General features: G+C 40.5%; 1 protein-coding gene and 1 long non-coding RNA gene across 6 annotated transcripts in view; one reads left to right on the forward strand and one right to left on the reverse strand.

The window, feature by feature from the left end:
• Positions 1-27,919, forward strand: part of SRGAP2 (SLIT-ROBO Rho GTPase activating protein 2) — a 217,083-nt gene that overhangs the window by 158,996 nt on the left and 30,168 nt on the right. For 3 of the 5 annotated variants that reach the window (XM_077334775.1, XM_077334779.1, XM_077334776.1), the window contains 7 exons: positions 7,166-7,250; positions 11,405-11,432; positions 15,195-15,222; positions 18,787-18,847; positions 23,258-23,335; positions 24,576-24,710; positions 26,784-26,889. In XM_077334775.1, the coding sequence (XP_077190890.1) occupies positions 7,166-7,250; positions 11,405-11,432; positions 15,195-15,222; positions 18,787-18,847; positions 23,258-23,335; positions 24,576-24,710; positions 26,784-26,889 (521 nt within the window). The remainder of the gene's footprint in view (positions 1-7,165; positions 7,251-11,404; positions 11,433-15,194; positions 15,223-18,786; positions 18,848-23,257; positions 23,336-24,575; positions 24,711-26,783; positions 26,890-27,919) is intronic. The other 2 variants (XM_077334777.1, XM_077334778.1) reach the window with 1 other exon arrangement.
• LOC143836047 (uncharacterized) lies at positions 9,338-27,813 on the reverse strand. Its single transcript, XR_013230468.1, has 3 exons — positions 27,334-27,813; positions 13,104-13,205; positions 9,338-10,002 (listed from the first exon to the last, which is right to left on the reverse strand). It is a non-coding gene; the product is annotated as an uncharacterized LOC143836047 (long non-coding RNA).

Genomic DNA, 27,919 nt, shown 5'->3' on the forward strand with positions numbered 1-27,919 from the left:
GTGTGCAAAGGGCCTGTGACATCTGTTGTGAGAGCTTGGCTACTTCCTGTGCATTCTCCCGTGCAATGTGTTAGTAACAAGACATTTGTAAATCTGTCATATAGTTTGCAGTTTCTATATCTGAAGCATGCTATGTACATTTTCATAAGAGTAGTTGTAGCTCTTAGTGGAGCAGTTCTTCACCTCTAGTTTTCCCTGAGGATACATTCTTCAAAGTGTATTTGCTAACTGCTGACACATATGAGGGTCTTCACAAAGCCACAAAGGAAGAAAATCAAGGTTTTACTGATAACTGGTGCCCTTTATGGAGACATGTGTGCTACACAACCTGCCTTCCTATGCAGCAGTCACTTTTCTTATGATGCCTTTACTAGTACTTGCAAAATGGTTACCTAGAAAGATTCTTGTGCAATATATGTGCAAGCAGCAAAAAGTCTCAAAGTTCAAGCACTGGCACCTGCCTGGAGCTCTAAATTGTTTCATGAAGTTAGGTGGATAGATGCATGGAACATATAGAGCATCTGCTTGGCTCACAGAGTCCCAGGGTCAATCCCTGGCATCCTCAGTTAAAATGATCAGGTAACAGGTGACATGAAGAATCTCTAGGTGAGACGAGAATTTATTTTTAATGTAATTTATTGACTGCCACACCCAGACAAGGCCAGTTCATGGCAGTTTACAGTACCCTATCCCCCAATAAAACAGTGAATAAAAACAAAACTCTAGCTATAACCCCCCTCTCAGTTTACCCATTCCAGAATAGCCCTTCCCACACCACTTACAAGCCTTGGGAATGTCCTGCACATCCAGCCCTTGAGTTCCAGGGCATTCTGAGGAGGAACCCAAGATCTTCCATGGCCTGGCCTCAACCAAATGTTTGGTAGAGGAGCTCTATCTTGCAGGCCTTGCAGAACTGTGACAGCTCTGGCAGAGCCCTCAGTTCTTCTAGGAGCTCATTCCACCAGGTCAGGGCCAGGACTGAAACTGTTGTCAGAACTGCTGCCAGTCTGATTAGACAAGCCTTTTTTAACCTTTTGGCCATGGAGAAGCCCCTGAAATATTTTTCAGGATTTGAGGAGACCTGGAACCAAACCAGAAGTGATGTCAGCTGGCGCTGCCTCCCTGCCTTGGCCAGCGGGTGAGGGGTGAGAAAGGAGGCAGTTTGAGGCAGGAGTAGGCTATCCAGGTTCTGCTCCCTTTCTCAGGTGCAGTAACCATGCAAGAATGCCATTCACAGGTAAATGGAAGCAGCTAGTTCCCTGCTTTCACAGCAATGCTGGGAATAGCTTGTGGCTAAGTCCATTAAGGAAGGTTATAGAGAAAAAGATGGGGAGTTCCTGAGGAGCTGTCATAGACTCCAGGGAGCTTTGGTTGGGGCTCCCTGGATGTGACAGTGCTAACCACAATGGACCAACAATCTTATCCAGTATAAGGCAGCTTCATGTAAAATGGCATCTGTTTATTTCTTTGTCTGGAAAATATGAGATTTTACTTGGACATGACTTGTGTCATGTTGTGTTCTGTCTTGTAAAAATGATAAATATTCAGTGTGTGGGAAATATTATTTCAAACACTGACTACCACCTATTTCATGCCATTGGAATTGTTGCAGCAATATGCAAATTACTAATATGTTGTTGTCAAGAATTAGTAGATGAATATTTTTATGCTGAGAAAGCCCACTGAATTCAGTTCATACTTGTATATGCATCATTGTGATGGTTTAGTTTTAGGGAACTGGCATGACAGGATACAGACAAACTCTATTTTATTTTCTATTGTTTATAGCAAATTGAGACAGATGCCATGAGTGGAGCTCAAGAGGTTAAGGATGAGAGAGAGAGACAGAGACAGAGAGCATACAGTAGCAGCCTTTCAGTTATGTTAAAAACAGATTGCTCATTTATCACATGATAGAAAGGCATTTCTGTTTGTGTCTGGAATGAGGGATATAGTACAGCCACTCAGCTGTCCAGGAATGCCAGACATTCAGCTGCTAATGTAGATTCAGAGCTCCATAAGAAAAATGTATCTATCACTGTTTTGGCTTCTGGGAAAGGCATTTCTGCCTTCGATCCTGGAATACCAGGTGAAAAACCAAGAATATAAATATTGGGTTGTAAGACTGCATGCCTTGAGAAGAAAAATTGCCTGATATCTTGATCATCAGATTGTTAATCTAGCATTTGCAGTGATTGAACAGTGTGCTTTCATCCAAGAAAGGGACCTGCTGCATGAACATTCATTTGAAAAATTGACTCACATTAGCATTGTCCACCAATCTTGGATGATCCACTGAAGACCATTTGAATTGCCCTGCAAAGTTCCATTGCTATGACCAGATTAAGACAGCCTTACTGCCTGGAAGTTTGTCTTTTTAAATCTTATTTGGATTTATTCCCAGGACTTGGAAACACCATTGTCCCCCTTTTCCAACTCACCTCACAGAGTGTTTGTGATGATAAAAGGGAAGAGAGAACAGGCCACTTCCAATTTCCATTGGGGAGGAAGTCAGCGTATAAATGAAATAAATAAAAGAATAAGTTGTACATGTGGTCACCCATCTTGCTTCCCTTTCCTCTTTCCAAGTATGGAAAGACAACTATCTTTCAAAAACTACTCTGCTTGTCCTATAATTGAGGCCAGAATTTGTTCCCAAGATTTTGCTTGTCCAGGGCTAACCCTGTCTTGTGAGCATCCATTCACATGCGTAATGTGGCCCTCTTTATTTTCCTTTTTTGGATTACTTATTATCCAGATACATGGAACCCAGCCTTAGAACTGAAACCCTTGAACTTGTTGTCAATATGGAATACTTAACATTTCCCAAGCAAGTTATTTATACAGTTCCCTTAATAAGCATTATTTCTTTTTTTACTCTGCCCAGATTCTTTGTATTCTTTCTGGCTCGAGGAGACACCTTATTCTTTTGTCAGAAACCCCTCATAGCCATTGTATGTGCCATTACCCAGACTGAGGGTATTCTTCAAACTATGTCTAAAACTGAAGCTAATCAACTCTTAGAAGTGACCGTATTCATACTTGTACATATGTCTTCTGGTAACATACAATAACACTTCAGGGAACAAAATTAGTTACCTTGTTCTCAGAAGAAACAGAAGTAATGATACTTACAGGATGACAGGGCAAGGGGAAGAGGATCTATCTTGAGTCTCATTGAACTTTTGGGGGTACAGGGTGTTCCAGAGTTCCACCTTGTCCTCCATGTCCATGAAACATGGGGGAGAAATCATCTGGAGACCTGGAGTGAGATATCTTTAGAATGCTAATTATATTAATTTCTGTCACTTACTTTCAACTAATTCCCGGGGCATTGGGGAAGTGCTGAACCAGTGTTTACAGCCAGTAAAGGAATGGTTGAATCCAGACAAGACAAACGAGCTGTGACTTGGAAGTAAAAGTTGATTTGAGAGTCTGTATGTAACTGGATGAGATGCTCCACCCACTGAAAAATCAGGCATGCAGTTTGGCAGTAGCCCTGGTGTCTCATTGTCCCTAGATCAACAGAAGTAGAGGCAGCTAGGAATGCTTTTTACGGGCCATTCCTCAACAGCTGACCTGGCCGCTATTTCATGTGTCTTGGTAAGAAGCAGACCATACTACTGTAATAGTCTAATCGTGTATCTGTGTTTGAAAATGATCCAGAAGCTTCAGCTCATCTCAGATGCAGCAGCCAGTAACAGAATGAAAAGATCCTGCTAGTGCTGAACCCAGTGACCAGAGCTTTATCAGCTGTATTAGCTCTCAGTTTGTTTCTGGTCCACAATGTAAAGTTATGTTTTTGACCCTTAAAGCTTTCCATGATGGGAAATTTGGAGGGGGGGAGGCTTCCTACAAATCTTTTGCTTTCATAGGATCAGCTTGCAGGAACTCAAATGGAAGCTTCCTTGGGTGCCAGTATAAAACTGTATTTATTTATTTATATATGGACTGTATTTACAGTCTGCCTTTCTCACTGAGACTCAAATCAGACTGGCCAGTGTTAGTCAATGCAGTCAGTTGATGGAGACATCTAATAAGCAATAGAAATAGCAAGGCAGAATATAGTATTATATAAATAGTGAACAGTGCAATGAGAACAGGATAACACTTGCAAATACATTGAGGTAGAGTCTGCAGCTCTCTGTATCATAAAAGTGCCTTCCTGAACCATTTTGTTAAAATATAGACATTTTATAAAATGCCCCCCAATTCTGTTTAACATTGTTAGAGGAATGACAGATGTGTTGGGAGCCTTCCTGACCATCTCAGACAGATCATTCTACAAGGCAGGGGCACAACACACAGTGTGCATGGATAGGCTCCTTTCAATATTACCCATCTGCAGAGTGGCTCTATCAGAAGGCTTAGCTCAGATGAATGAAGCTGTTGCAACAGAGCATTGCAGGAGAAGGCAGTCCAAGGCCATGGTGTCATCATTACAGGTCTTCCAGATAAATATTAAGATAAATCTATTCTGGAAGGCCTTTAAGGGAATTTGGTTATTCTATCTGGATATAGGTGCCAGATGTGAAGGGATGAGTCTACACTGGCATTTATTTATTGGTATCAGAAGCTGATACAACTTGTTTTCTCCCTTGGAAGATTCTCATCAATTTATTTTGATAAATAAATCTAGAGATGGCAGTAGCCAAGAGATAGCGTCTGTGTGGCAGGTTGACATGGACAGAGAGGTTGTTGAGAGGCATTTAGCTGCACTGGATGAGTTCAGATCCCCTGGGCCGGATGAAATGCACCCGAGAGTGCTCAAAGAACTTTCCAGAGAACTTGGAAAGCCCTTGTCCATCATCTTTGGGAGCTCTTTAAGGACTGGAGATGTCCCGGAGGACTGGAAGAGAGCAAACGTTATTCTGATCTTCAAAAGGGAGGAAGGATGACCCGGGAAACTACAGACCAGTGAGTCTGACCTCTGTTGTGGGGAAGATAATGGAGCAGATATTAAAGGGAGCGATCTGCAAACATCTGGAGTTCAACTTGGTGATCCAAGGAAGTCAGCATGGATTTGTCTCCAACAGGTCTTGTCAGACCAACCTGGTTACCTTTTTTGACCAAATGACAGGTTTGCTGGATCGTGGAAATTCGGTTGATGTCGTTTACTTGGATTTTAGTAAAGCTTTTGATAAGGTTCCCCATGATGTTCTGATGGATAAATTGAAGGACTGCAATCTGGATTTTCAGATAGTTAGGTGGATAGGGAATTGGTTAGAGAACCGCACTCAAAGAGTTGTTGTCAATGGTGTTTCATCAGACTGGAGAGAGGTGAGTAGCGGGGTACCTCAGGGCTCGGTGCTCGGCCCGGTACTTTTTAACACATTCATTAATGATCTAGATGAGGGGGTGGAAGGACTACTCATCAAGTTTGCAGATGACACCAAATTGGGAGGACTGGCAAATACTCCAGAAGATAGAGACAGAGTTCAATGAGATCTGAACACAATGGAAAAATGGGCAAATGAGAACAAGATGCAATTTATTTATCATATCATACTTTAATTTAATAGAGATAAGTGTAAAGTTCTGCATCTGAGTCAGAAAAATGAAAAGCATGCCTACTGGATGGGGGATACGCTTTTAGGTAACACTGTGTGTGAACGAGACCTTGGGGTACTTGTGAATTGTAAACTAAACATGAGCAGGCAGTGTCATGCAGCGGTAAAAAAGGTGAATGCCATTTTGGGCTGTATCAATAGGGGCATCGCATCAAAATCACAAGATGTCATAGTCCCATTGTATACGGCACTGGTCAGACCACACCTGGAGTACTGTGTGCAGTTCTGGAGGCCTCACTTCAAGAAGGACGTAGATAAAATTGAAAGGGTACAGAGGAGAGCGACGAGGATGATCTGGGGCCAAGGGACCAAGCCCTATGAAGATAGGTTGAGAGACTTGGGAATGTTCAGCCTGGAGAAAAGGAGGTTGAGAGGGGACATGATAGCCCTCTAAGTATTTGAAAGGTTGTCATTTGGAAGAGGGCAGGATGCTGTTCCCATTGGCTGCAGAGGAAAGAACACGCAGTAATGGGTTTAAACTACAAGTACAACGATATAGGCTAGATATCAGGGGGAAAATGTTCACAGTCAGATTAGTTCAGCAGTGGAATAGGCTGCTTAAGGAGGTGGTGAGCTCCCCCTCACTGGCAGTCTTCAAGCAAAGGTTGGATGCACACTTTTCTTGGATGCTTTAGGATGCTTAGGGCTGATCCTGCGTTGAGCAGGGGGTTGGACTAGATGGCCTGTATGGCCCCTTCCAACTCTAGGATTCTATGAATTTATTTCATTTACTTCAAATCACACCTCTCTCACCAGTGAGAATTCAAAGTGACTTACATTATTAATGATGTACATAGAATAAAATGTCTCTACTCCCTTAGAAATGGAAATTGATCTCCACATTTTACAATATAATTTGGCTACATCCCCTTCATAATTTGCTGTTTTTCTCAAATTTTATGTTCACAAAATGGAGAAATTGAGATTATGGGTATGAATTTATTTGCTGAGACAGGTCTCTATTTTAATTGTGACAGGTCTCGATTTTAATTGCATAAGAAATGGGGTTTTATTCCCCAGGTTCCTTGTTGCATAGGTAGTTTTATGTGGAACATGGCAACAAAATAGGGACAATGTGTTGCCATTGATTTTACTGTTTTTTTACATTTTTACATATTACATTTATATGCCGCCCTCCCCTGAAGTCGGTTCACATGGAATGTAAAGGAACTATATATTACACTCAGTTTTTAGATCAAATAGAAGTAACAGAGTGGCAATAATAATAGTAATAACAAGAGAATAAAAATTTCATAAGAGCCTCTTGTGGCGCAGAGTGGTAAGGCAGCCGACATGCAGTCTGAAGCTCTCCCCATGAGGCTGGGAGTTCAATCCCAGCAGCCGGCTCAAGGTTGACTCAGCCTTCCATCCTTCCGAGGTCGGTAAAATGAGTACCCAGCTTGCTGGGAGGTAAACGGTCATGACTGGGGAAGGCACTGGCAAACCACCCCGTATTGAGTCTGCCATGAAAACGCTAGAGGGCGTCACCCCAAGGGTCAGATGTGACCCAGTGCTTGCACAGGGGATACCTTTACCTTTAATAATTTAATACCTAATAATATTTGGTGATTTTTTATTTTGTTTTATTCCAACAGAAGTTGAAGGAATATTTGGAAGGGAGAAACCTTATCACCAAGCTTCAGGCCAAACATGACCTCCTTCAGAAGACTTTGGGAGAAAGTAAGTCTGGGAATCACTTGTCACTATGTCAGCCCATCCTTTGTAATTACTGAATTAGGCAGCTGACTGAGCATGTCTGTCCTGGATTATCAGTGCTAAGTGGACGCAGTCATGTTTTATGAATTTATTATTCTATCCCTACAGGGCTGCTTAAGTAATGGTGAAAGGGAAGTGCTTAATGAGCCAATAATGTGCATCTATTTGTTTAAATGAAGCATATGCCCATTTATTCGCCCCCCCTTCTAGTACTTTCAAAGAACCAATTTGGGGTAATCCTTGTAATTGATTTCTTCTGGCATGCAAACATTCTATCATTTAGGGAGGGTTCGGGGGGAGGGGTTACCACTGATGTAGCCTATTTTCATTTCCATGTGTAATGTGGAACTATGTGTGAACAAGCTGTTTACAAGGTAAAACTGAAAGTTAAATCTGGAGTACCCAGTCTTATTTGTATTTCCTGAGTTCAGTGAATCCTTAGCAGCTTGAAATTCTGTCAGTTTATGTGTAAGCAGAAAATCATACATTTGAACGCTTGTGGAAAACCCCTCTGCCAAAGCAAGGTTTACTTGAAAATACCTTAACAAAATCCGAATCAATCCGAGGAAGAGTGCTTGCACTTAAAAGCTCATACCTTGAATAAATCTTTGTTGGTCTTAAAGGTGCCATTAGACTCTGAATTTGTTTTCTTGTGCTGCTTCAGATCAACATGGCTACCCACTTGTATCTATCTTGAAAATACCTTGATAGAATAGTTACATATTCACCAGTGGGGGACTCATGAGGACTCACAGAAGAAATTTCGTTTGCCCAATCCATTTGTTGTCCTTGATTTTCTTTTTTCCATCCCTGATAGTGTTTCTCCTTGCCCCCTCTTTTATCTCTCCCACTTATCTTCAGCTTTCCCTCTCCCAATCAATCCCACTTCTTTCCTTCTTTCCCATTCAACTACTTGTTCTGTTTGTCCTCCTGGCCCTTGTCTCTCCTTTTCTCATGTTTCTGTTCCTCTCCGCTGTCTTCTGATTTCCCCTTTTTCTCCACCTTCCTCCTAGTTTTTACTTTTAGTCTCTTTCTTTGCACCCCATGCTGGCTCTAACCAATGCTTGGAAGAATTAGCAGTGCTGGTTGGGGGTTACCTAGCACCTACTAATATGGCCACCAGGATCTCACATCATAGTCTTATGAATTCTCAATAGCATACTTTTCATAAAGAAGCAGGCATTAGTTTTTTGATTTTGAATTTTTATCTTCCCCACCCTTTCATCTTTTTCTGAAAACCTAGGGCTTCCTCCTAGCTTGTGGGGGCAGGAATCCCCCTGTCTGTCACTGGCCCCATTGTATGGATTTTTTTATCCATATTATATGGCCTGGTTCAGAATTATGCATGACTAGTGGAGAATCCCATTAAAAAATGTGAAACATGCAAATAAACATTTAGAAGAAGAGCAATTGGTTCTCATATGCCGGTTTTCTCTACCAGGAGTCTCAAAGTAGCTTACAATCGCCTTCCCTTTCAGCTCCCTACAAATGATATCTTGTGAGGAGAGTGAGGCTGAGAGAGCTTTGATATTACTGCTCGGTCAGAACAGCTCTATCATTGCTGTGACAAGCCCAAGGTCACGCATCTGGTTGCATGTGGAGGAGCAGGGAATCAAACTCAGTTCACCAGATTAGAAGCCACTGCTCCTAACCACTACACCATGCTGGCTGTTAGGAAATCTGCTTCGAACTATATATAGCCTTCTAGCCCCAGCTTGGCTGCTTTTGGGGAGTAGAGCCAATGTGCACTGGCACATTAATTATATGACATTTTTCTTATTCAAAGTACTTTGTACCTATGAATATATATGCGTGACCGTGCATTGTAGATTGTGTCCACCAGTATGTTGGAAGAAGCTGTATCTATTGTTTATTTTTAATATGATTACAATCCCTTGAAAATGAGAAGGATGTTTAATGATATTTCCAGGGATTCTGACAAAATAAGTTATTCAGCTTTCCTAAAAGTGAAAAAGCCAGGAAGGCTGTTTCCTGGGAGTACTGTCTCATCTTCGAAGAATGATCAAGCTTGCTCCTGTGACGAATCACATTCATAGGTCATCGCTGACTTCTGCATTCCAGAGCATGGCTCCTCTTAACCTGCCTGCCCCCTTAAACCAGTTCCCTGCTGTGAGAGCAAGAGGGGAGCTGAATATATTTCTTGTCTGACTTTCTAAAGGCAGAAGGCTCTTTTTGCTTTTGCCTGCTTTGTGATGCTAAGGATTGGGTTACAAAGGTCCCAGTACATGTCAAACCGTAAGATGGAGCTATTTACAAAGTGCCATAGCTGTAGTAGTCCCTGAGGACAAGGGAAGTTGGAGAAATTGTTCTCCCTCTAATCCAAAGAGATAGAGAATGCTGATTTATAAATGGTATGGACTATAGAATGTGTGATTGCAATCCTGCTGCAGTTTTGGCACCTTTTCCATTGTGAGGTATTTGCATGGCAAAGTACAAAAAATGACCAGTTGTTGAACTCTAGAGGAATTCAATATTGTTTTGTGCTCCTTCCTCCCCCATCCCCACCAGTAAAGTGACATTTGACTCCTTTTGCAAATTACTTTAATCTAAAGATGACAAGTCCTGTTAATAAAAAGTACCAGCAGGTCTTTCTCTCTGCAAGTAATTATTTCCTTGCCTTCCGTCTGCATTTGTCACTGTAATACTAGATCCCTTTGAAGTTGCCAGGGCCATGTAATTTATACGTTTGAATATTCTGTGATGGAAATGGGACAGATGGTTAAAAAAATTCTGGTTTGGAATAATGTTGTTATAAATTATGCACCATTCTGGGTAATTGAGGCTTGTGGTGGGAGGGGGAAAGTGAATGTTCAGAATGTGTTATTTATTTTCCATGATCAGCAATTAGCCCCATTCCCATCACTTTATTTTTCATCTTGAACACTCAGACCAAATCCTTAGCTGATGCTGATCAACCACAGTCCTGTGAAGAATAAATCTAGAGTCCAGTGACACCTTTAAGACCAACAGAGTTTGATTCAAGGTATGAGCTTTCGTATGCATGCACACTTCCTCAGATACAATATCATGGAATGAAAGTAATCATTTCAGACTTTTAGATGGAATGAGAGGGCAAATTAACATACAGCATAATGAAATTGCCCAGATTCCAGAGATACATAGGGAAAGACAGCAATTAGGATTTGTTGGCATTGAATTGCATGGGAAACATTTGGCTACAATAAAAAATGCAAATATCTACATAAAGAGAATACTGGGCAAATAGTTTTATTGTGGCCATCTATAAGTCTGAACTGTTTACTTCATTTCCTCATATTGGATCTAAGGAACTGTGCGTGCATACAAAAGCTTGTACCTTGAATAAAAACTTGTTGGTCATAAAGGTGCCACTGGACTCTAGATTTGTTCTGCTGCTTTGGACCAATACGGCAACCCACTTGAATCAATTCCAGTGAAGAAGTCAACTTAAAACCTGTCTCAGCTCTGATATGTGCCTAATAATTTGTGAGACTTCTTTCCTCCTAACTGTGCTGTTTTTAAACATTGCCTATATTGGCAGCAGGCACAGTGGCTTTAGCCCTTTTCCTTCCAAGCTGAAAGAAGGTTCATGGAATGGGCTTGGGTTCTTGTTTTTTGGTAAACATGATTACAGAAATAGATGAAATAGATGCAGTGTTAGCATGTTGTGCCTGTAGGCTAGCAAATCTGTGAGTGTTTTCAGTCTCTCTAAGTGGTTTCATAAAGTAATAATATCTCTTCCCTACCAGTTCCCTAGAGAAGCAGGCAGAGGAAGAATTGGCATAGCTCTCCTTGGCAGTGGAAGTCAACAATTAGTCCATCTATAGCAAACCAATCCCCAAAAACAATGCTTTCCAAAGAAAGAGTCACAGGCTGCTTGAAGCTGTTTTGTGCATTTTCCCGTCAGCCACAGAGGAGCCTTGCCAGGGAGGAGGGGCTGTCCTGATCTCACTTAACAGTAGTGCGGGGGGGGGGGGGGAGCAGCTGCTGTGTCACACTTAAAAACACATAAACACACATTTCCTCCCAAACTGGGGTTACAGCCATTTATTCTCTTTTCCTTTCTCTCTGTTGTATTTTTTTCTTCTTTCAATATGTATTCCTTTTTCTCTTAACAGGTCAAAGAACTGACTGCTCTCTTGCCAGGTGGGTGTGACTATGAGAAACATAGACCTTGTTTCCCTGTCTTTCAGTCCCAAACAAGGCCTCAGCTAACAGACTTGCAGACTCTCTCCCTGGTATGGGGAGTCATTTTAAAAAGAAGCAACATCAACTCCTAAAATACCTCAGCTTACATTTGAAAGGCTTTTGGTGCAGACATAACTTGAAACGTAGCCATTTCCCAAGAGCGAAGAAAGTACAATATAAAGCTGCAGTATAGCAAATTCAAAGAGTTCTCGTGTCTACTCTTTGCACACCAGTCAGGATTAGGATTTTGATTACCTTATGGTACTGGAACTCACTCTGCGGCTTGCAGAGAGCCATATTCATAGTTATCATCAACAAAAAGAACAACTTTGACTTTTAGCTTTGGCATGCAACTTACCTGGTCCTCTGGCAGCAGATGTTTCAAGTGGGGAACCAGCTGCCAACCAGAGACCCCACCAGGCAAGGGCCTTGCCCACTTTCCTGAAACTCGGGGCATGATGCTCATGAGAGCTATAGGGAGCTTGTCAAAGAGCCACACGTGATTCCTGAGCCACTGTCCTGGGGACTGAAGGATCTCAAAGTCTCACTTGTCCTTAATGATATTGTCCAGTTCCCATTCTGTGTGTTCATCTAGAGGGCACACCTGGCAGCAGGCTGGCTGCCTGTCTCAGAGCTATCCCGTCCTCCTCTAACAATATTCTGATATAAATTATTCTGGCCCCCACTCCAATGTCATTGACCTGTGCTGATGATGTGGACAGGGAAATACAGTGAATTAGACAAGTCTGTGTCCCTAAATAATACATGGGCAAATTTGGAACAGACAAAACTTTGAACATTGGGCTGTTGCTGTGTAATATGCTGACTTAGCAGAGGGAAAGCATGTGCTGATTAGTTAATATGTAGTAATGGGCATTTTTCTAGCAGAAATACATTCTGTTTCTGCTGGCCAGGCGGGACATTGTGCTGTTCTGGATTTGTTCCTGTCATGAAGGATAAAAAGCCTGGAAACAAATACCTTTGATTGTTCAATGGGGGAGGGAAGGAGACAGCCATATAAGGGATTTTTTTTTTTTTTTACTTTGCCCCATTGACCTCATCTGGTCTGACACAGAATTGGACTGCAGCAGCAGAGAGAATAAACGTTTTGTTATAACTGAGCCCAACATCAATCATGCTATCATAAATGTCACCACATATGTGGAAATCATAACAGAAAAAAATGACTTTTGATGGGGCCTTCTGTGAAACTTTACAAATCGCCAAATTGCCATTTGTGTATTGGCTTCAGCAAGTCAAGGCGTGTGCATGTGTGAGAGCGCCTGTGCGTGTCCGCCAGCCTAACAAAGAGAAGGCAATTATTCCAGATCAGGAGTCATTACTTCATTTTACATTCCTCATTGCAAAGTGGAGCTGACAGGCCCTAATTAGGACTCTGACATCTGTAATAATAAAATATTATTCATTGTGGACCAACTTTAAATATTAGAGTATCACTGAAGTTGATGGTTTAAAATTCATTGCATTGCCAGCACCAGGAGTCTACTCTGGATTCCCCTCACACTCTCATTTTGCTCTCAGTTGCTCTTAATTTTTTTGAGAATTTCACAAAAACAACAGTATGCTTTTGATTCTTAAGCAAAGATTAAGCAAGATTGCCTAACTTACAATTCAGCAGCCATCTGGCTTGGCACAGGTGCTTGCTTATGTGATCCAAGGACTCTTCTGTGGCTTGTATCTCTTGCCATTCTTTTTGTAGAATAGAAGTATCTGAAGAAGGAAAACCAATCCAGAGACCTTTAGAGATGATATGATGCCTAAAACAAGGATAAAGAGAGGTGCTCCCACAGAACAAGTGGCCTCCTGCACACTTTGTAAAACCCACCCAAGATGAGCTGAACAGAGGATTAGTCAAAGCCAGATTTTTGACAAATAATAAACGCTAAGCTAAATTGCAACTGGGAGCTGAGTTAAGAGCTAAAGTTGTGTAGGAAAAATCAGGTGCAGACTGTCTCTTCAGAACATTACCATCACATCCTAGGAATATTGATATTTATATGTCAATTAACAGTCATGCAGATTCTGTGATGGGTGAATCTGTTGGCTAAAGTGGCCCTACATGTTCTCCACTTAGAACAAAGCCATTCATGTATTGTAATGGGCAAAAGCAGTTGTAAAGTTACTAACCTCAGGGCACAAACAGTTACCTCAGAGTTCCAACCAATCTCCAGAGATCAGTTCCCCTGGAAGATACGGTGGCTTTGGAGGGGTAGACTCCATGACATCACATTCTCACTGAACTCCTTCCCTTCTCCAGCCCCTGCCCCAAATCTGTAGCTGGTTGGCAACCATAGAAGGTTAAAGCCTTTCAACTGTGAAGCACGATTGAGCATCCTCCTTGTGTTGGGAGAGGCATGTTTCAGCATTTATGCTTGGGCAATAATGAAAATTGTGCTGTCTCTTGGTCCATTACAGTGTGTCTGAATGGTTACATTGTGCCATTATGTGCCATTTGTTAATGCAATCCTATACTGGATGATGAAGTTCATTGGATTTAAAAGGGCACAACTCTGTTTTAGAATGTATTGGGTAGCCATCTTAATCTGAAAGCATAGATTCTTAAAAAAGGAAATTAAGCTCATTAGACCCTTACGTTTCATACAGTCAATACTTTGAAAATGTCTAGAAATATTCCTTTCTCTGGCTGCTGCTGAAAAATATCCCCTCCCCATGCCCTGATAAACAGAAAAGAGCTGGCATTTGGGTCATGTGTTAATATCAGAGAATGCAAACAATAATCATCAGGCTATTTGTAACTGTGTGCCTGTGTTTCAAAGTGGCTTAATTTGTTCTTCGCTTTCCTTTTGCTGAGCACATGTTTTAATAAAGAACCATTAATAGGTTTATATTAATCGGAGAGAGACAAACCAATTTGTGTTCTTCTCCCTCTTGTGGCTCTCAATCACCCGGCAAAATACACCTACTTTATAGTGATGCTGCCTATAAATTAGCATCACTAACTGACGTTAAAATGATGGGGTTTATAATAGGTTTCTATACAGCTGAAAGTAAAAGGTTAAGTATAGCCTTATGTTAGGCTGGAAGCTCTGCTATGCCCGTTTGGGGATTACAATGCTTTTCTTCTCCATCACTTAATATTTCTATGTAGTCCTGCTAGGGAATAAATCAATCAAATTGTTTTTTAAATAATATTTTTCAAGTAAAAATAGACATACAGAAAAGAAAGAAATTATACTTCGCAATTTGAGAACCATCATCTGTTCCACATAACATATTTCTGGTAAGGCCTTGGAGGAGGAGCGTGTCTCATGGCTTAAGTGCCACTCAGTGCTTAACACCCACTCAGGGTGGCTGCCCCTACCCCTGAGTGCCTCCTCTTCCGACCAGCTTGCCTGTCTATTCAGCAGCCAGCCAACTGCCTTCTGTCCCCCACCCCTGACCACCCCCTCCTCCTTCCACTTCCATCCGAGGCTCAGGCTGCAGATCCCTGCTGTGTGAGAGCTGCCGGTGAGTTCCCTTCTGGGGGGGGGGGGGCTCTAGCCTGCAGCCTTTCCAGATCCTGGGGGGAGGGAAAGGCCATCCACAGAGAATTGTTGTCTCTCTTTCCTTCCCATCCGTACCCCCTGGAGGAACCATTTGTATAGGTAATTAGTTTGATTGTAAATGAGTATCTTGACATATGCCTGTGCTTTCTCCTTTCTCTGGCAATGATGTCCATCTCAACTTCTGGGTCCACAGCAGACGCAGTTCTACCATAAGGAAGCAGGTAATAAAGACTGTGCAATCACAAATGGCTTGCTGATGTTGGTTGAGGTATTGCCAGTTTCAGGCCCACGGTATTTCATGGTGAAAAAGTTAGGAGACCAGTCTGAACATTACAAGCAGGATGTGTTAGGGTTTTCCATGCTATATGGAGGGCGGGGGGAGGAATTATCCCATAAGGCATTTAAAGAGGACAGAGAGAGGATGACTCATTGGGCAGTTTAAAGGCCCTGGGTAAAATGACCTGTTAGCTCCCTAAAAATGCCTTTAAAAGCCTTATGGGAGTATTTCCTCCCATATAGCATGGAAAACCCTAACCCATTCTGCTTGTAATGTGAGTGTATGTGCATATGTATCTACACACAGAGAAAATATGAAAAGAGGTGGGTTAGGGTTCCCCATGGAATCTCTGTTTGAAGTGGTTGCCCTCTGTTGGATGTTAGCTGCATGAGCAATTCCTCCCAGAACTACTCATGTATTGCTTCTGATGTCTGCAATTGTGTGTTCTGCCTCTATTGGCTGCTTTACTAAAAATCCCTTCCCATTCTGTTAATTAGGTCTTGCTAAGTGTACGTATCTGCTATGTCAATAATTTAAGTTATTTTCTGTCTCTAGTTGGTGATTGAGGCTATTGTCAATTTTGACACAATAGCAGAGCTAGATTGTATTGTCATGAGGCAGGGAGGAACCAAAATTTTTCTCAGGACCAGTTTTGATTTGAAGCTTAATTTTAGTGACTTGATCTTGTTTTTATTACTATCAAAAATATAGACGTTGGTATTTAATTTGGCCTAAGGGTAGACTATTATGTGTTCCTTATTGTGTCCCTTGTTGACAGTATAACTGGCCATTCACACTATATCTTTGCCAAAGAAGATTTTTGTCTTGATATGTTTCAAATAAGATAGTGAAACCTCAACATACTTTTTCTGCAAACCTTATTGCTTGATGTTTTGAAATATGTTTTCTTTTATCTTCTTGTGTTCTGAAGCCTCCCCCAATTCCTTTTGGAGTGAAAAGAAAGGTTTTGGTGGTGTCTTTGATATTATTTATTTTGAATCACAGAATGCACACCCTAGGGAAATGGTGGTGGAAAAATTTGTCGTGATTTGAATAGTTGTCTCACCCTTCTAAGCTATACAACTTAGATGCTTTTTAAAATTTTCGAATACCCCTCATAGAGAATATGTATTTCCTGTCATCTACATGTCCGGTTTTGGAGAGCTTAACCTTATGATATCTAAAACACTTCAATTCTGGAGATGGTTGCTTTATTTAGGCGTTTGAAAAGAACTCAAAGCCAAGAGTAAAACAGCTGCATGTCTGGTAACACGTAAGCCCATTCACAGCCGCTTCTCAAGTCTCTCACAGTTTACACTTTCAGCCGGTACAATAACTTACAATGGTTTACTTAGAATTTTAAGTTGCAAGTCTAGCCAGTCCTTTTGTCCAGTGGTTTCCTGTGAGCCACAGGAAATTACTTGGAGGTGTACTTGTATGTGCTCTTAAAAGTGCTTCTCATACTCTACATCTAAATATAACAGCCTAGCAAAATTTAACAGGTAGGGTGGTGGGAAGAGGTCACATAGTACAAGAGCTAGAATGAACACAGTATTAAGGTTCCTTGCAATGGAGGTTGAGCTAGCTTGTATCAGAGGTGAAGGAAGGTTTTGCTTCCATTCTACCATTTTCAGCCCTTCCTTTTCTTAGTCAAAGTAAACAGCAGCTCTTTCCTTAAAAAGGGCAAAGTGAAGCATTGTGTTCAAGGATACCATTGGGGAGAGGACTACATTTTCCCCATATTTGCTAACCAAAGCCTGTGTCCCATCTTAATGACAGTGTTCTGCTACTTTGCCTGCATATCATCACTTTGCAGTCTGCTAATGTGATGCTGATATGCAACTAGTGGAGCCCATGAATTTATTTGTATGAGTGTATTTGATAACTGGGATGAAGTGGCCTAATACAAATGTGTTTCAATCCCTCTTGGGGTCTCCCTCAATGGTCTGATATTTAAATCACTGATATAGATTGTAAGGTGGTAAAAGGAATTCAAAGAAGAGGCTTCTGCTAGTTTAAAATGTCTTTCTAGGAACCCCCTGTGTAAAATATTTATTTTCCCTTATTATTGTCATCTCTTAGCCTGAGTGCATTCTCATGTGTCTTGTATGATATACATTACACTTTGGAAAATAAATATTTTGCATGGGGAGCTCTTAGAGAGATATATCTTGAGACATTTCATACTAGCAGTAGCCTCTTCTTTGAATCTCTTGTGTCAATATGTATTGGATCTGTGCAATACTGTATAATTAATATTGATGTTTTTAATTTTTTAACATGTGCATGAATAGTAATAAATATTTTCATTTTAATATTTAATATATTCTTTTGCTCAACCTCTAAGGTTTCTAGGTTGTATTCACAGGTTAGGATATTTTGTTCCATCATTTGTTGTACACTGAAAGCTTTGATGGAATACAGTAAATTTGTGATATACTTAAAATTTTTAGCTATCATAGTCCTCTCTGGATTGCTTCAGCGCTTCTAATAGGTTGCCCTGAGATGAAGGCTAATACAGTGATCTATTTAGGCTTCTACTTTAATGATAAAAATTTTAAGTACAGACATGGTCCTCCCCTCCTCCCCTCACCACGGCGCTGGCCACTTTGGGCGCGAATGGCCACTTCGGACACCGAAGAACCCAACCCTAGTCCTGATGGAGATAGCCCAGCCAAGCCTGAGCCCATCAAATCTTGGAAGCTAAGCAGGACTGACCCTGGCTAGTATTTGGATGGGAGACCTCCAAAGATACAGGTGGTAGTTTCTCCAAGGAACACTAATGGTCGTAACAGAGAGGCAGGAAATGGCAAACCACCTCCAAACATCCCTGGTTTGACTGCCAGACAATCCGCAGATCTTCTGAATTCACTACACACACCGTACAATAAATAGCACAGACATTACAAATTTATAAGGTAAAGCAATGGTACAGAAATTAAGAGGCTGCTTTGCAGATGTAGAGGTTTCCCTGTCACAACAGCTACAGAAATATTTATATGTCTTTTATAGCTAAAAGGTTTAACATTACAGAAACTTCCCTCCCCCAAAAACTCACAATAGATCATTTCTGTGTTCAGTTCATTCAGTAATGGATAGTTTGATGTTATTTTTGTAAATGTTAACAAATAATTATGAAATAAATGTTTCTGTCCTTACATATAAAAAGCCTGACATAAAGATTTTAAAAAGAAGGTTACTTAAACCATGGTATTCATCTATGTTAAAAAATACACTAATAGTGTAACCAGGATACTGTAATGATGAAATAGCCAATTCTGTAGCAAGTGGTCATCCTTGTATTTCCACAAGATTATAAAATACTAATGATGGTTCTGCTAACATTCTTCCCTTCTGCTCTAAGGAATAAGTGAAATTCCAGCTTCATGGTTTACGCAGCCCCTCAGTTTGTAACCTCTCAAAGAATGTGGCTTTCAGAACTATGCAATTTAATCCTGTGAAACAATTTGATTGTTCATTGCATCATATTTTCCTCATTTTTATTCAGGATTCCAGTCAAGCCATTCCCCTGGTAGTGGAGAGCTGCATACGATTCATTAGCAGGCATGGTAAGTTTGGAAACAAAGCAAATGAAACAGAGGTGACCTTTTTGTCCCATACAGAATCTTATTGAAGTCACTGGAAGCCAAGAACACTCTCAAGAAGGCTAGACCCAAACAACATAAGTAGAACTCATCTGATGTTAATCACATGGGTATGTGAGTTCTTGTAAACATTTCATACGGCGTCAGACATCAGTAAATTGAACACATTCTGTTATCTATGTTAGGCCAACAAACTTCTGTATTTCCACAGGCCATTGATCTCTAGGGTGTGGCCTAAGGACTGAAAATATATTTTGCCTCTTCATGAATGATCTTAAAATAAATGCAAGGGCTTCCTAGTTAGTGGAACTTGTGAAAAATGGAACATTAAATTATGGAGTTTTTACATCTGTAACAACTTGAAAATTGGGCAAACCATTTACCAGATGATAATTATTTATTTGATTGATTCATTCATTTCATTTTATTCCCCCCCACACACACAAACACACACACAGTTGCCATCTCAGGGCAGTGAACAATGACCAGCATTCAGTACAGTAAAATTCACCAACAATTAACAGTAAAACTGTTAAATTAAAATGTAGCAGGGCCATCAAGTCTAAAGAGCATGAATTAGCTTGGTTTCCCCACAGTTTTATATTTTGGTTTCCCCATAGCTTACCAAGTATGTGTGGGCCATGCTTATATTCATAGTGTTCTTGAGACAGAGCTGAAGTTATTGTTGCCTGGATGATGTGTACAAGGCTTTTTTGAGTTTGATGTTGAAGCTGATACTGAATGAGTCGACCCTGAGTGGGTATATTGATCTGTCCACATATTGATTAGTTACTTGTTTAAAACTATAGGTCATGAGGAAAGAAGTGTCAGCTGAAAAATGCATGGAGCAAACAATATTTTACTTAGATATCCTCCAGCACTAAGAAGATCTAGAGCAGCCATGTAGCTTAGTCGCCCCAGGAGCTTTTGTGTCCCTTCCCAGTGCCTTTTCAAGTGCCAAAACCATCATGGGTGAACTGCTTCTACACATGAAAAGGTATGCAGGAGCAGGGGAAACAAGACCTCCTGAGGATGCTGCCCTGCCACCCAGTCCAAATCAGGGCCTTGCAGCAGTTTTGAAAGAACTACAAATGCATTTAAAATGGCACCTGTGGACACAGGATAGGTCACTAAGTCAGGTGTAATTCCACTTGGGACTGCTTTGCATCATGTGTCTGATGTTGAAGCTGGCTTTCTATATGCAGATTTTAAAAATCCACATAGTGGAGTATGTGAGGGCAGGTACAGCTAGGGAGAGATCTTTCAATAAACTTTGATGACCCTCAAGTTTGCAGGGGGGGAATCTGAAATATTTTTTAAAAGTCCAAGCGGATTTATACTCACACCAGTTTTAACTATATATATATAGTTAAATATAATTATATATATATATAAATATATATATTGGCCTTTTGCTCAAACTGAAGTAGAGAATAATAGACTATAGAATTATTGAAGGATTTGATCCTCATTACATATTAGTTGGAAACCTATTGGAACAATGGCATTTGATTACTCTATGTACTTAAACTAGTAATAGGAAACAAGCACTGATGAAAATGCTACATTGAAAATGGTACATATCTAGAGTCCATTTTCATTGTTCGATTACTATTAAAATAAAAAGAAGATATAAGATATACTGTATTTCCATCTACATTCATTGTTAAATTGTATTACTGTTTGTTATAGCCTGGGATAGGTTCTTTTTTCTGCTGCTCCTTCCCAGAAGGAGGCTAAAAAGGGACAAAAGCAAAATTTCTGACTGGTGGAGTCACCTGTAGCCATAAAGTTTCGGGAAAGATTGTTGAGATATGTTTCCAAGTGGCACCATATCACTTCAGATACATGGGTCTTGGATATTGTGTGGGAGGTCTACAGGCTAGAATTCGGATCTTTACCTCCTTACTCTGTGGAGTACAGGGGCAAAATAGAGTTGTCACCTAAACTGTCAGAAGTGGTAGAAGCGCTGATAGAAAAAGGGGCAATTCAAGAAGTATTAGAGCTTCAAAGTTCCAAAGGTTTTTGTTCATATGTGTTCTCTGTTGATAAGAAAGATGGAGATGGAGGATTTAAGGAAGTTAAATCAAGAGCCAGCTTGGTGTAGTGGTTAGGAGTGCGGACTTCTAATCTGGCAAGCCGAGTTTGATTCCACGCTCCCCCACATGCAACTAGCTGGGTGACCTTGGGCTTGCCACAGCACTGATAAAGCTGTTCTGATCAAGCAGTAACATCAGGGCTCTCTCAGCCTCACCTACCTCACAGAGTATCTGTTTTGGGGAGAGGAAAGGGAAGGAGATTGTAAGCCACTTTGAGACTCCTTCGGGTAGAGAAAAGCGGCACACAAGAACCAACCTTTCTTCTTCTAAATGTTTATTTGCATTTTTCACATTTCAGAATGGTTGAGGTTTCTGCAGTTTTGGATTATTACAACCGAATTGTTGGTTTATGGTGCTTAACTTAAAAGATGCTTATTTTCACATCTCCATTAACCCATCAGATAAAATATTTGCCTTTCAAATGTGGCTCAAGAGTATTTCAACACAGTGTACTTTCCTTTGGCTTGGCAATGGAATCCAGAATGTTCACAAGCTGTGTGGCTCCTGTGGTGGCCCACCTGAGGCTAAAGGGATGTAATATTTTTCCTTAACTAGATGATTGGTTATTGTTGGTAGACTCTGAACAAGAGCTCATAAATGGCTGACTAAATGGGTGTTGGGTGTCTGTAGAGCAGACTTCCTCAACCTTTTTATCATTGAAAAACCCCTGAAAGTATTGAACAGGTCTTCAGAATATGTTTTGCCATAACTTCCTTTCTAGTAATCTGTTGGCACGGCCAGAAAGTGTAGGAGACAGATTGTTAAATCAAAGAAGGCTATTACGCATAGTTTTCAGAAGGATTATCACTATGATTTAAAAATATTACTATGATTTAAAATATATTTAAAGTATATCCCAAAGCAGCCAGAGCATGTTGGAGCGCGCAATCCTATTGGTGATGGTTTGCAAGCGAGAGTTAACACAAATAGTCCTTGTGTCCAGTCCTCCCAGACTCATAGCTCAGATGTTTGAACCATGTAAAAGAGGCAACTCTTCACATTCAGTGATACAATAATTATTTGCAACTTCTGGAGTGGAGAAGGTGGAGTTGGCTTAACTTGCGTTTAGTTTGTTTTTGTACACCATGACCCAGAAGCTTACCAAGAGCCAAAGGATTTGTGTTTTCTCTCTTTCTCTCTTTCTCTCTTTCTCTCTTTCTCTCTCTCAGAAAACTTAGCCATTTCTAAAATGCCACCTTAATAACCCCATTTTTGGGGAGACACAACCATAATGTTTGCCAGTGCTATTTAAATAGTTTAGAAACCATCAGAGCCAAACTTACACACTGCAAGAATGACTTGAGAGAAGAAATATGTGTGTGTGTGTTTTGTTTTGTTTTTTAAGATTAATGTTAATAGCTTCTGGCAAGGAATTCTATGGACTTTTTGCTCTGGATTTTATTATATCCATTCTCTGTGTATTTCTTAAAGTCATGCTGGAAAGCATGCAAAAGAACTAGAAGGCAGTAAGGGCATATACGGTCAGCAGTGGTAATTGTTTATCAAATATGCAGCATGTAGAATAAGCAATAGTTGGGATTTCTCTTTCATTCTAATATTTGAGCACTTCAACGGCACTACATAGACTAAACAAAGTATAAAACCTAACCCATTTCTGTTATGTAAGTAGTCATAACAGCTCAAGTCCAGCTCTGCTTCAGGTTATTCCCAAGGGAGTTGGACAACTTTATTCTTGCTAATCCATTCATGTTTTTGCCTCCAATAGTTATAATTACCCTTGTGATTCAAAGATTATTGCTGTAAGTCTTTAGTAGCACCACATTCTTTTAAAATGAATATTTGTCCCTACTTTCCTACAGGATAGCTTCTGATTTTTGTATATGGTCCTGCAAATGTATGCTTGAGCTCCAGAAGGAGGGAATCTTTGCTTCAAACTCATGAAGAACTCTAAAATGTGGATATGAATGCTGAATATTATTATTGATTTACTGCTAGTATAACTTGGATTCCATGTTTTGGAAACATTTACTGCATCTTCATTTTGTACTACTGGAAATAAGCACTTGACTAAAATTACACCAGATGATTGTGTCATTTAATGAAAGCTGCTGTTGAATTCTGGGTGACAAAATGAATAAAAAGTTTGATAATTCCACGTTATTACAGTTTGAATTAATTGCTCTAAACTCACGTTATGGGTTGCATTCTACATTACCATACTGTGGAACCTGCAAAGTTATCACATTTTAGTGACAGGAAGGAATGGTGATTTAGTTATTTTTCTTGTCACGGATTTCTCCTGATTTCTTCTCAGGACTTCAGCATGAGGGGATATTCAGGGTGTCTGGATCACAGGTTGAGGTGAATGATATCAAAAATGCATTTGAGCGAGGTAAGAACATTTGAGTTTTGTGGCACTCAACCTCTTGTCATGTGCCTTCATTCTTCTAAGTTAACAAAGAGATCATAAGTTAAGATAGTGTTTTGTCTTCAGTAGTTACTGCTTCCCAGCCACAGTCATTGGCAGAGGGGCATTATTTGACCTTGTCAGAGCATATCAGAATGGTGCCACTGTTGGAAACCATGTGGCATTTCTAAGCAGGGTTTGTTCATTGTTTTGTTTATGCCATTTTATTTCTGCCATTTTCTTTTGTTAGCAGGCCTTATCCAGATCATATGTTTGATCAATTATTATTAAATAAAAGGTGTACATTTAAGTTGCTGCTGTTCTTATCCCAATTCTAAAATATGGTCTGCCTTCTTACGTGGTTGACCAGGATAAGATTTTTCTATGTTTGCAAATATAATATAAATAGTACCATATTAAAATTCCCAGGAATATATCTTTAAAACATAAGAAAAGCCCTGCTGGATGGGACCAGTGGTCCATCTAGTCCAGCACCCTGACTCACACAGTGGCCAATCAGTTCCTCTGGAGGGCCAATGGCAGAGCATATTGAAAAGACATTCCCCTGATGTTGCCCTCTGTACTGCTTACTAACTGCAAGTGCCTCAACCATGTCAGGTTAGGCAAGTGGCAACCCAAGAGAGGGCCTTCTCAGTCATGGTGTCAAAATGTTGGAATTCCCTCTCCAGGCAGATTTGTCTGTCTCCCTCGTAGTCTTCTGCCAGAGAATGATGCCTTTTTTGTTTGATTTGGTATACCACCAGTAACTCTTATTAGTCCTCCTCCCTGGTTGTGTCATCATGTGTGTTTGTGTCTCTTATGTTTTTATGTATATATATTCTATTCTAAATGCCATTTTAATGTTGGTTGTTTGCTGCCTACTTGGATGGAAAGGCAGAATAGAAAATTTTAAAATAAAAATCAGCGTTCCGTCACATATATGCCTCCGGCACAAGCCGGATAACCCAGAACTGCTGGGAGGGGAAAGAAATTGTTACAATTTGGTCCGTGATTTCTATTATCTTAACTTTTTGTCTTTACTGGAGTGGAGGATAAAAGTATTGTGACATACACATTTGAAACCATGAACTCCTTCATTCTCCTGATGTGAAGTTCATTCTTCTAATGAAGTACATCATGTTCTTATATTGTTCTGGCTTGTCTTGTTTTGAATACACTCATTTTTCTGTTTCTTTTTTCATTATTTTTGTTTTGTGGTAACCAGGGGAGGATCCACTGGCTGGAGACCAAAATGATCATGACATGGATTCAATAGCAGGAGTCCTGAAGCTCTATTTTCGAGGGCTAGAGCATCCTCTCTTCCCCAAGGAAATCTTCCATGACCTGATTGCCTGTGTCAGTAAGTAGCATGGGGGTCAACTTGAATGACTTTACAATAAGGACTGCAAAGAAATGTATTCCAGATAGATATCTGCAGCTTTCAGTAAACAAAAATGAGTGGCAAAGTACAAAGGTACCCAAAAAAGTACAAAGAAATCTTAATTACAACTTACAGCCTAAAGTACCAGAAAGCAAATAGAAGAGGGAACTTGAAACTTGAGTTCTGCTAATTTAGGCAAAAGGGAAGCAGAAAATAAACATTATATTTCATGTAGCCATTTTCTATTTTGATTGTTTTCATCACAAAGAAGCCCAAGATAGAAATGCAAGAGAGGGTCTGAGTGATTTTTTAATAACTTCTTAAATCAGAACAAAGATTGAGACCATCAGAATCTCCAAAGGAAAGGAGTACCATGCATAAAGAGACCTGAGAGAATGTCCAAAAATGAGAAACAGCAAGCGGGGGGGGGGTGAACTAAGAAGATTAGTTTTTAATGAATAGAGGAGCTGAGTAGCAGATATCTTTTGAAGAAAAGAATTTAAGTGCTTTGAGAAAAACTATTTTCTGTAATGTATTAAAAGACTTTTCCATCTTATGGTAGTTGAGGTTTTTTTTCTCCCTATTCATTCCCCCCCCCCAGCACAAAACACAGTTAATGATAACATCTTGCACAGCACAGCAATTTTTAATGTACTCCAGGAAACTTGTTCATTATCCATCCCCTACATCACCACAATATCTCCCCTCTTCACTCCAAGCATCTGTAGAGCTTATGCTATCTTTTAAAGGCCATGCCACTGGCTTTTTGGAACATTCCTTAATCCTTTGACATTATCAAGAAAAGGAAGCATTACCTGAATTGTGCAAGGTGTCCTCACTAAAATTGTGGCATTAAATGCAAAGTGAGAACAAGAAAGGGGCTCCTCTTGGCATGTCTGCTGCCTAATGTTTGCCCTGACCCCACTGCAAATGTTAATAATCATTGTTGTAGTAATACTGGCTGTCAATACAAGACAAGCAGCCGTGTTCTTTTGGCAAGTACAATTTCCTTATAGTATATAGTGTATACAGAACAAAGAGGAAAGAAAATGGACAGGGGTATGGGTCAGAAATCCAGAAATTTACTCCACCATAAATTTATGCCCGGGGGGGGGGGGATTTGCTGCAACAGATGGATGCGGATATTCCTTTGAAACAGAATATGAAAGGTTTCAATCCTGTTAACGTTATCATTTCAAGGGTACTTTAAAAAAATTGTTCTTGTGATGTTTCGCTTACGATCGAGTGCCTTAGTTCTGACTCATCCAGAAAGCAAACAATGGATCTATTGTCCAAGTGCCCAAATGCCGTGAAGGAAGCAGCCTTTGAAGTGGTGTGTAGGAGAGCTCCTTCTAAAAGTGATCTGTAGTTTCATTCTCCCGGCGAATGAGCCTACACACTTTAATGCCAATCAGATGAAAAGAGCAGCCTGTTGCCAAATAACTCAGGGCTTCCAGGGCCAATGATTTATACTGCCCACTTTTTTCCCATTAGGCTGCTGTAGTCAGAGCTCTTTACCTCAGTCTGCAGCTATGTTAATCTCTCTGTGGAATACTATGCCAAAGGTTTTCTTTAGAACAGCCACCTTACTGTGATATGGTTAATGGGCTATTGTGTTGTGGTGAAAAGGATGGCCCTCCATTCTCCTACACTCTGTGGATCACATCCTGTGCTTCAGAGGATTTTTCCAGAGTTGATTGCATATCTTCTTCCAGTCATGTTCTGAATAATGCTTCATAAATGTTTCAGGAGCTGGTCAGATCTTTCTCTTCCAAGTTCTTTTACTGTTACACTGATTACATTTTGGGCTATTTGGGGGGTTATAAGTGGGTAATAAATATGTAAATAAATAAATGGTGTAAATATGTAAATAAATTCTCATGGAATATTGCAATTGGTGATTAGTTCCTAAAATGTGAAAAAACAGACTCAAAACCTTCAGTTCAGCAGCATTAATGGCTCTCCCCCCCCCCCCCACAGACACACAGACACTTGTATAGGTAAGTAGAATATGCCATCATCTGTGCTTCTGTTTGTCTCCCTTCCTTTTAGCAATGGATAATCTGCAAGAAAGAGCTCTGCACATCCGAAAAGTCCTTCTGACTTTACCTAAAACCACTTTGATTGTAATGAGATACCTCTTTGCATTCCTCAATCAGTAAGTATTTCTTAAATTAAAGCAGCTCTCAAACTTTTCAAAATGGGCCCACTTCTAAACTTTTTCTTCTCTTGGGACCTAGCAGTTTAGTCTGGACCTGGCTACTGCTGTCATAGGTCCAGGAGGTAACAGATGTACACATCGTATTTTGCCTGCTGTTCCACTGCTAGATCTCCACTAGCACTACAGGAAATCCAAACCCTTTCCCTCCCTTTTTTACCTCCACAGCTTTATTTTACATTTCCTCCCCCTCCCCCAGCCATTTTCCAATGCCTCCTCCCCCCCCCCCCACACCATCTCTCTATATTTTCTTGCTACCCCTGCTTCCTCATTCCACGGTCATCCTGTTATTGTAGAACCTCTCTCACCCTTCTGTTCCTCCTGCTTTCTCCAGTCAGTGCCATGTTCACTTGCAGCATTACCTCCTCTACCTGCCCGGCTCACCTGGCAGCTACAGTGGCACCTCCATTTTCTCTTCCACCATCTCTTCCTTTTCTCCTTGACTTCTGTACTGTCACAGTAGCTGCTCCTCCTAGCATTCCTAGCAGCAGTGCCTTCTAGCTGCTCCTTTTGGCTTTGGATGTTCATGCAATTGCTAAGCAACTCTCAGAATGGCAGCCAAGATGTCACAGTGTAGTGTTTGTGATATCTCAGGCTTTCTCTTTCTGAGCTGAACTTCTTAGAGTTTTAAATGTTCATTTCAATTTTGTTTTGGATTTTTGTGCAAACCTAGGGGCTATCCCAGGTTTGTACAATTATACCCCCAGTCTATTCCTGGCACTAGTATGTGGGATTTTGATCCACATTTTGTGGGCCAGGTCCAGAATTAGGTATATGATGTAGATTTGGTTCTTAAGCGCTAGAAGATAAGCAGAGACTTGCCACTGTAGTTTCATTTTACTGAATCCATGTGTTCCAGATATTGACTAGTGCATAGTATCATTTCTGTAACTGTGAGTCACTGATGAAAAGAATGAGCAGGGAGCATGAACAAGGAGGGTGGGGGAGATTCCTCCATACAAAAGCAAAA

Source organism: Paroedura picta, chromosome 4 (genome assembly GCF_049243985.1).
Source record: "Paroedura picta isolate Pp20150507F chromosome 4, Ppicta_v3.0, whole genome shotgun sequence".
In the NCBI taxonomy this organism is placed as follows: domain Eukaryota; kingdom Metazoa; phylum Chordata; class Lepidosauria; order Squamata; family Gekkonidae; genus Paroedura; species Paroedura picta.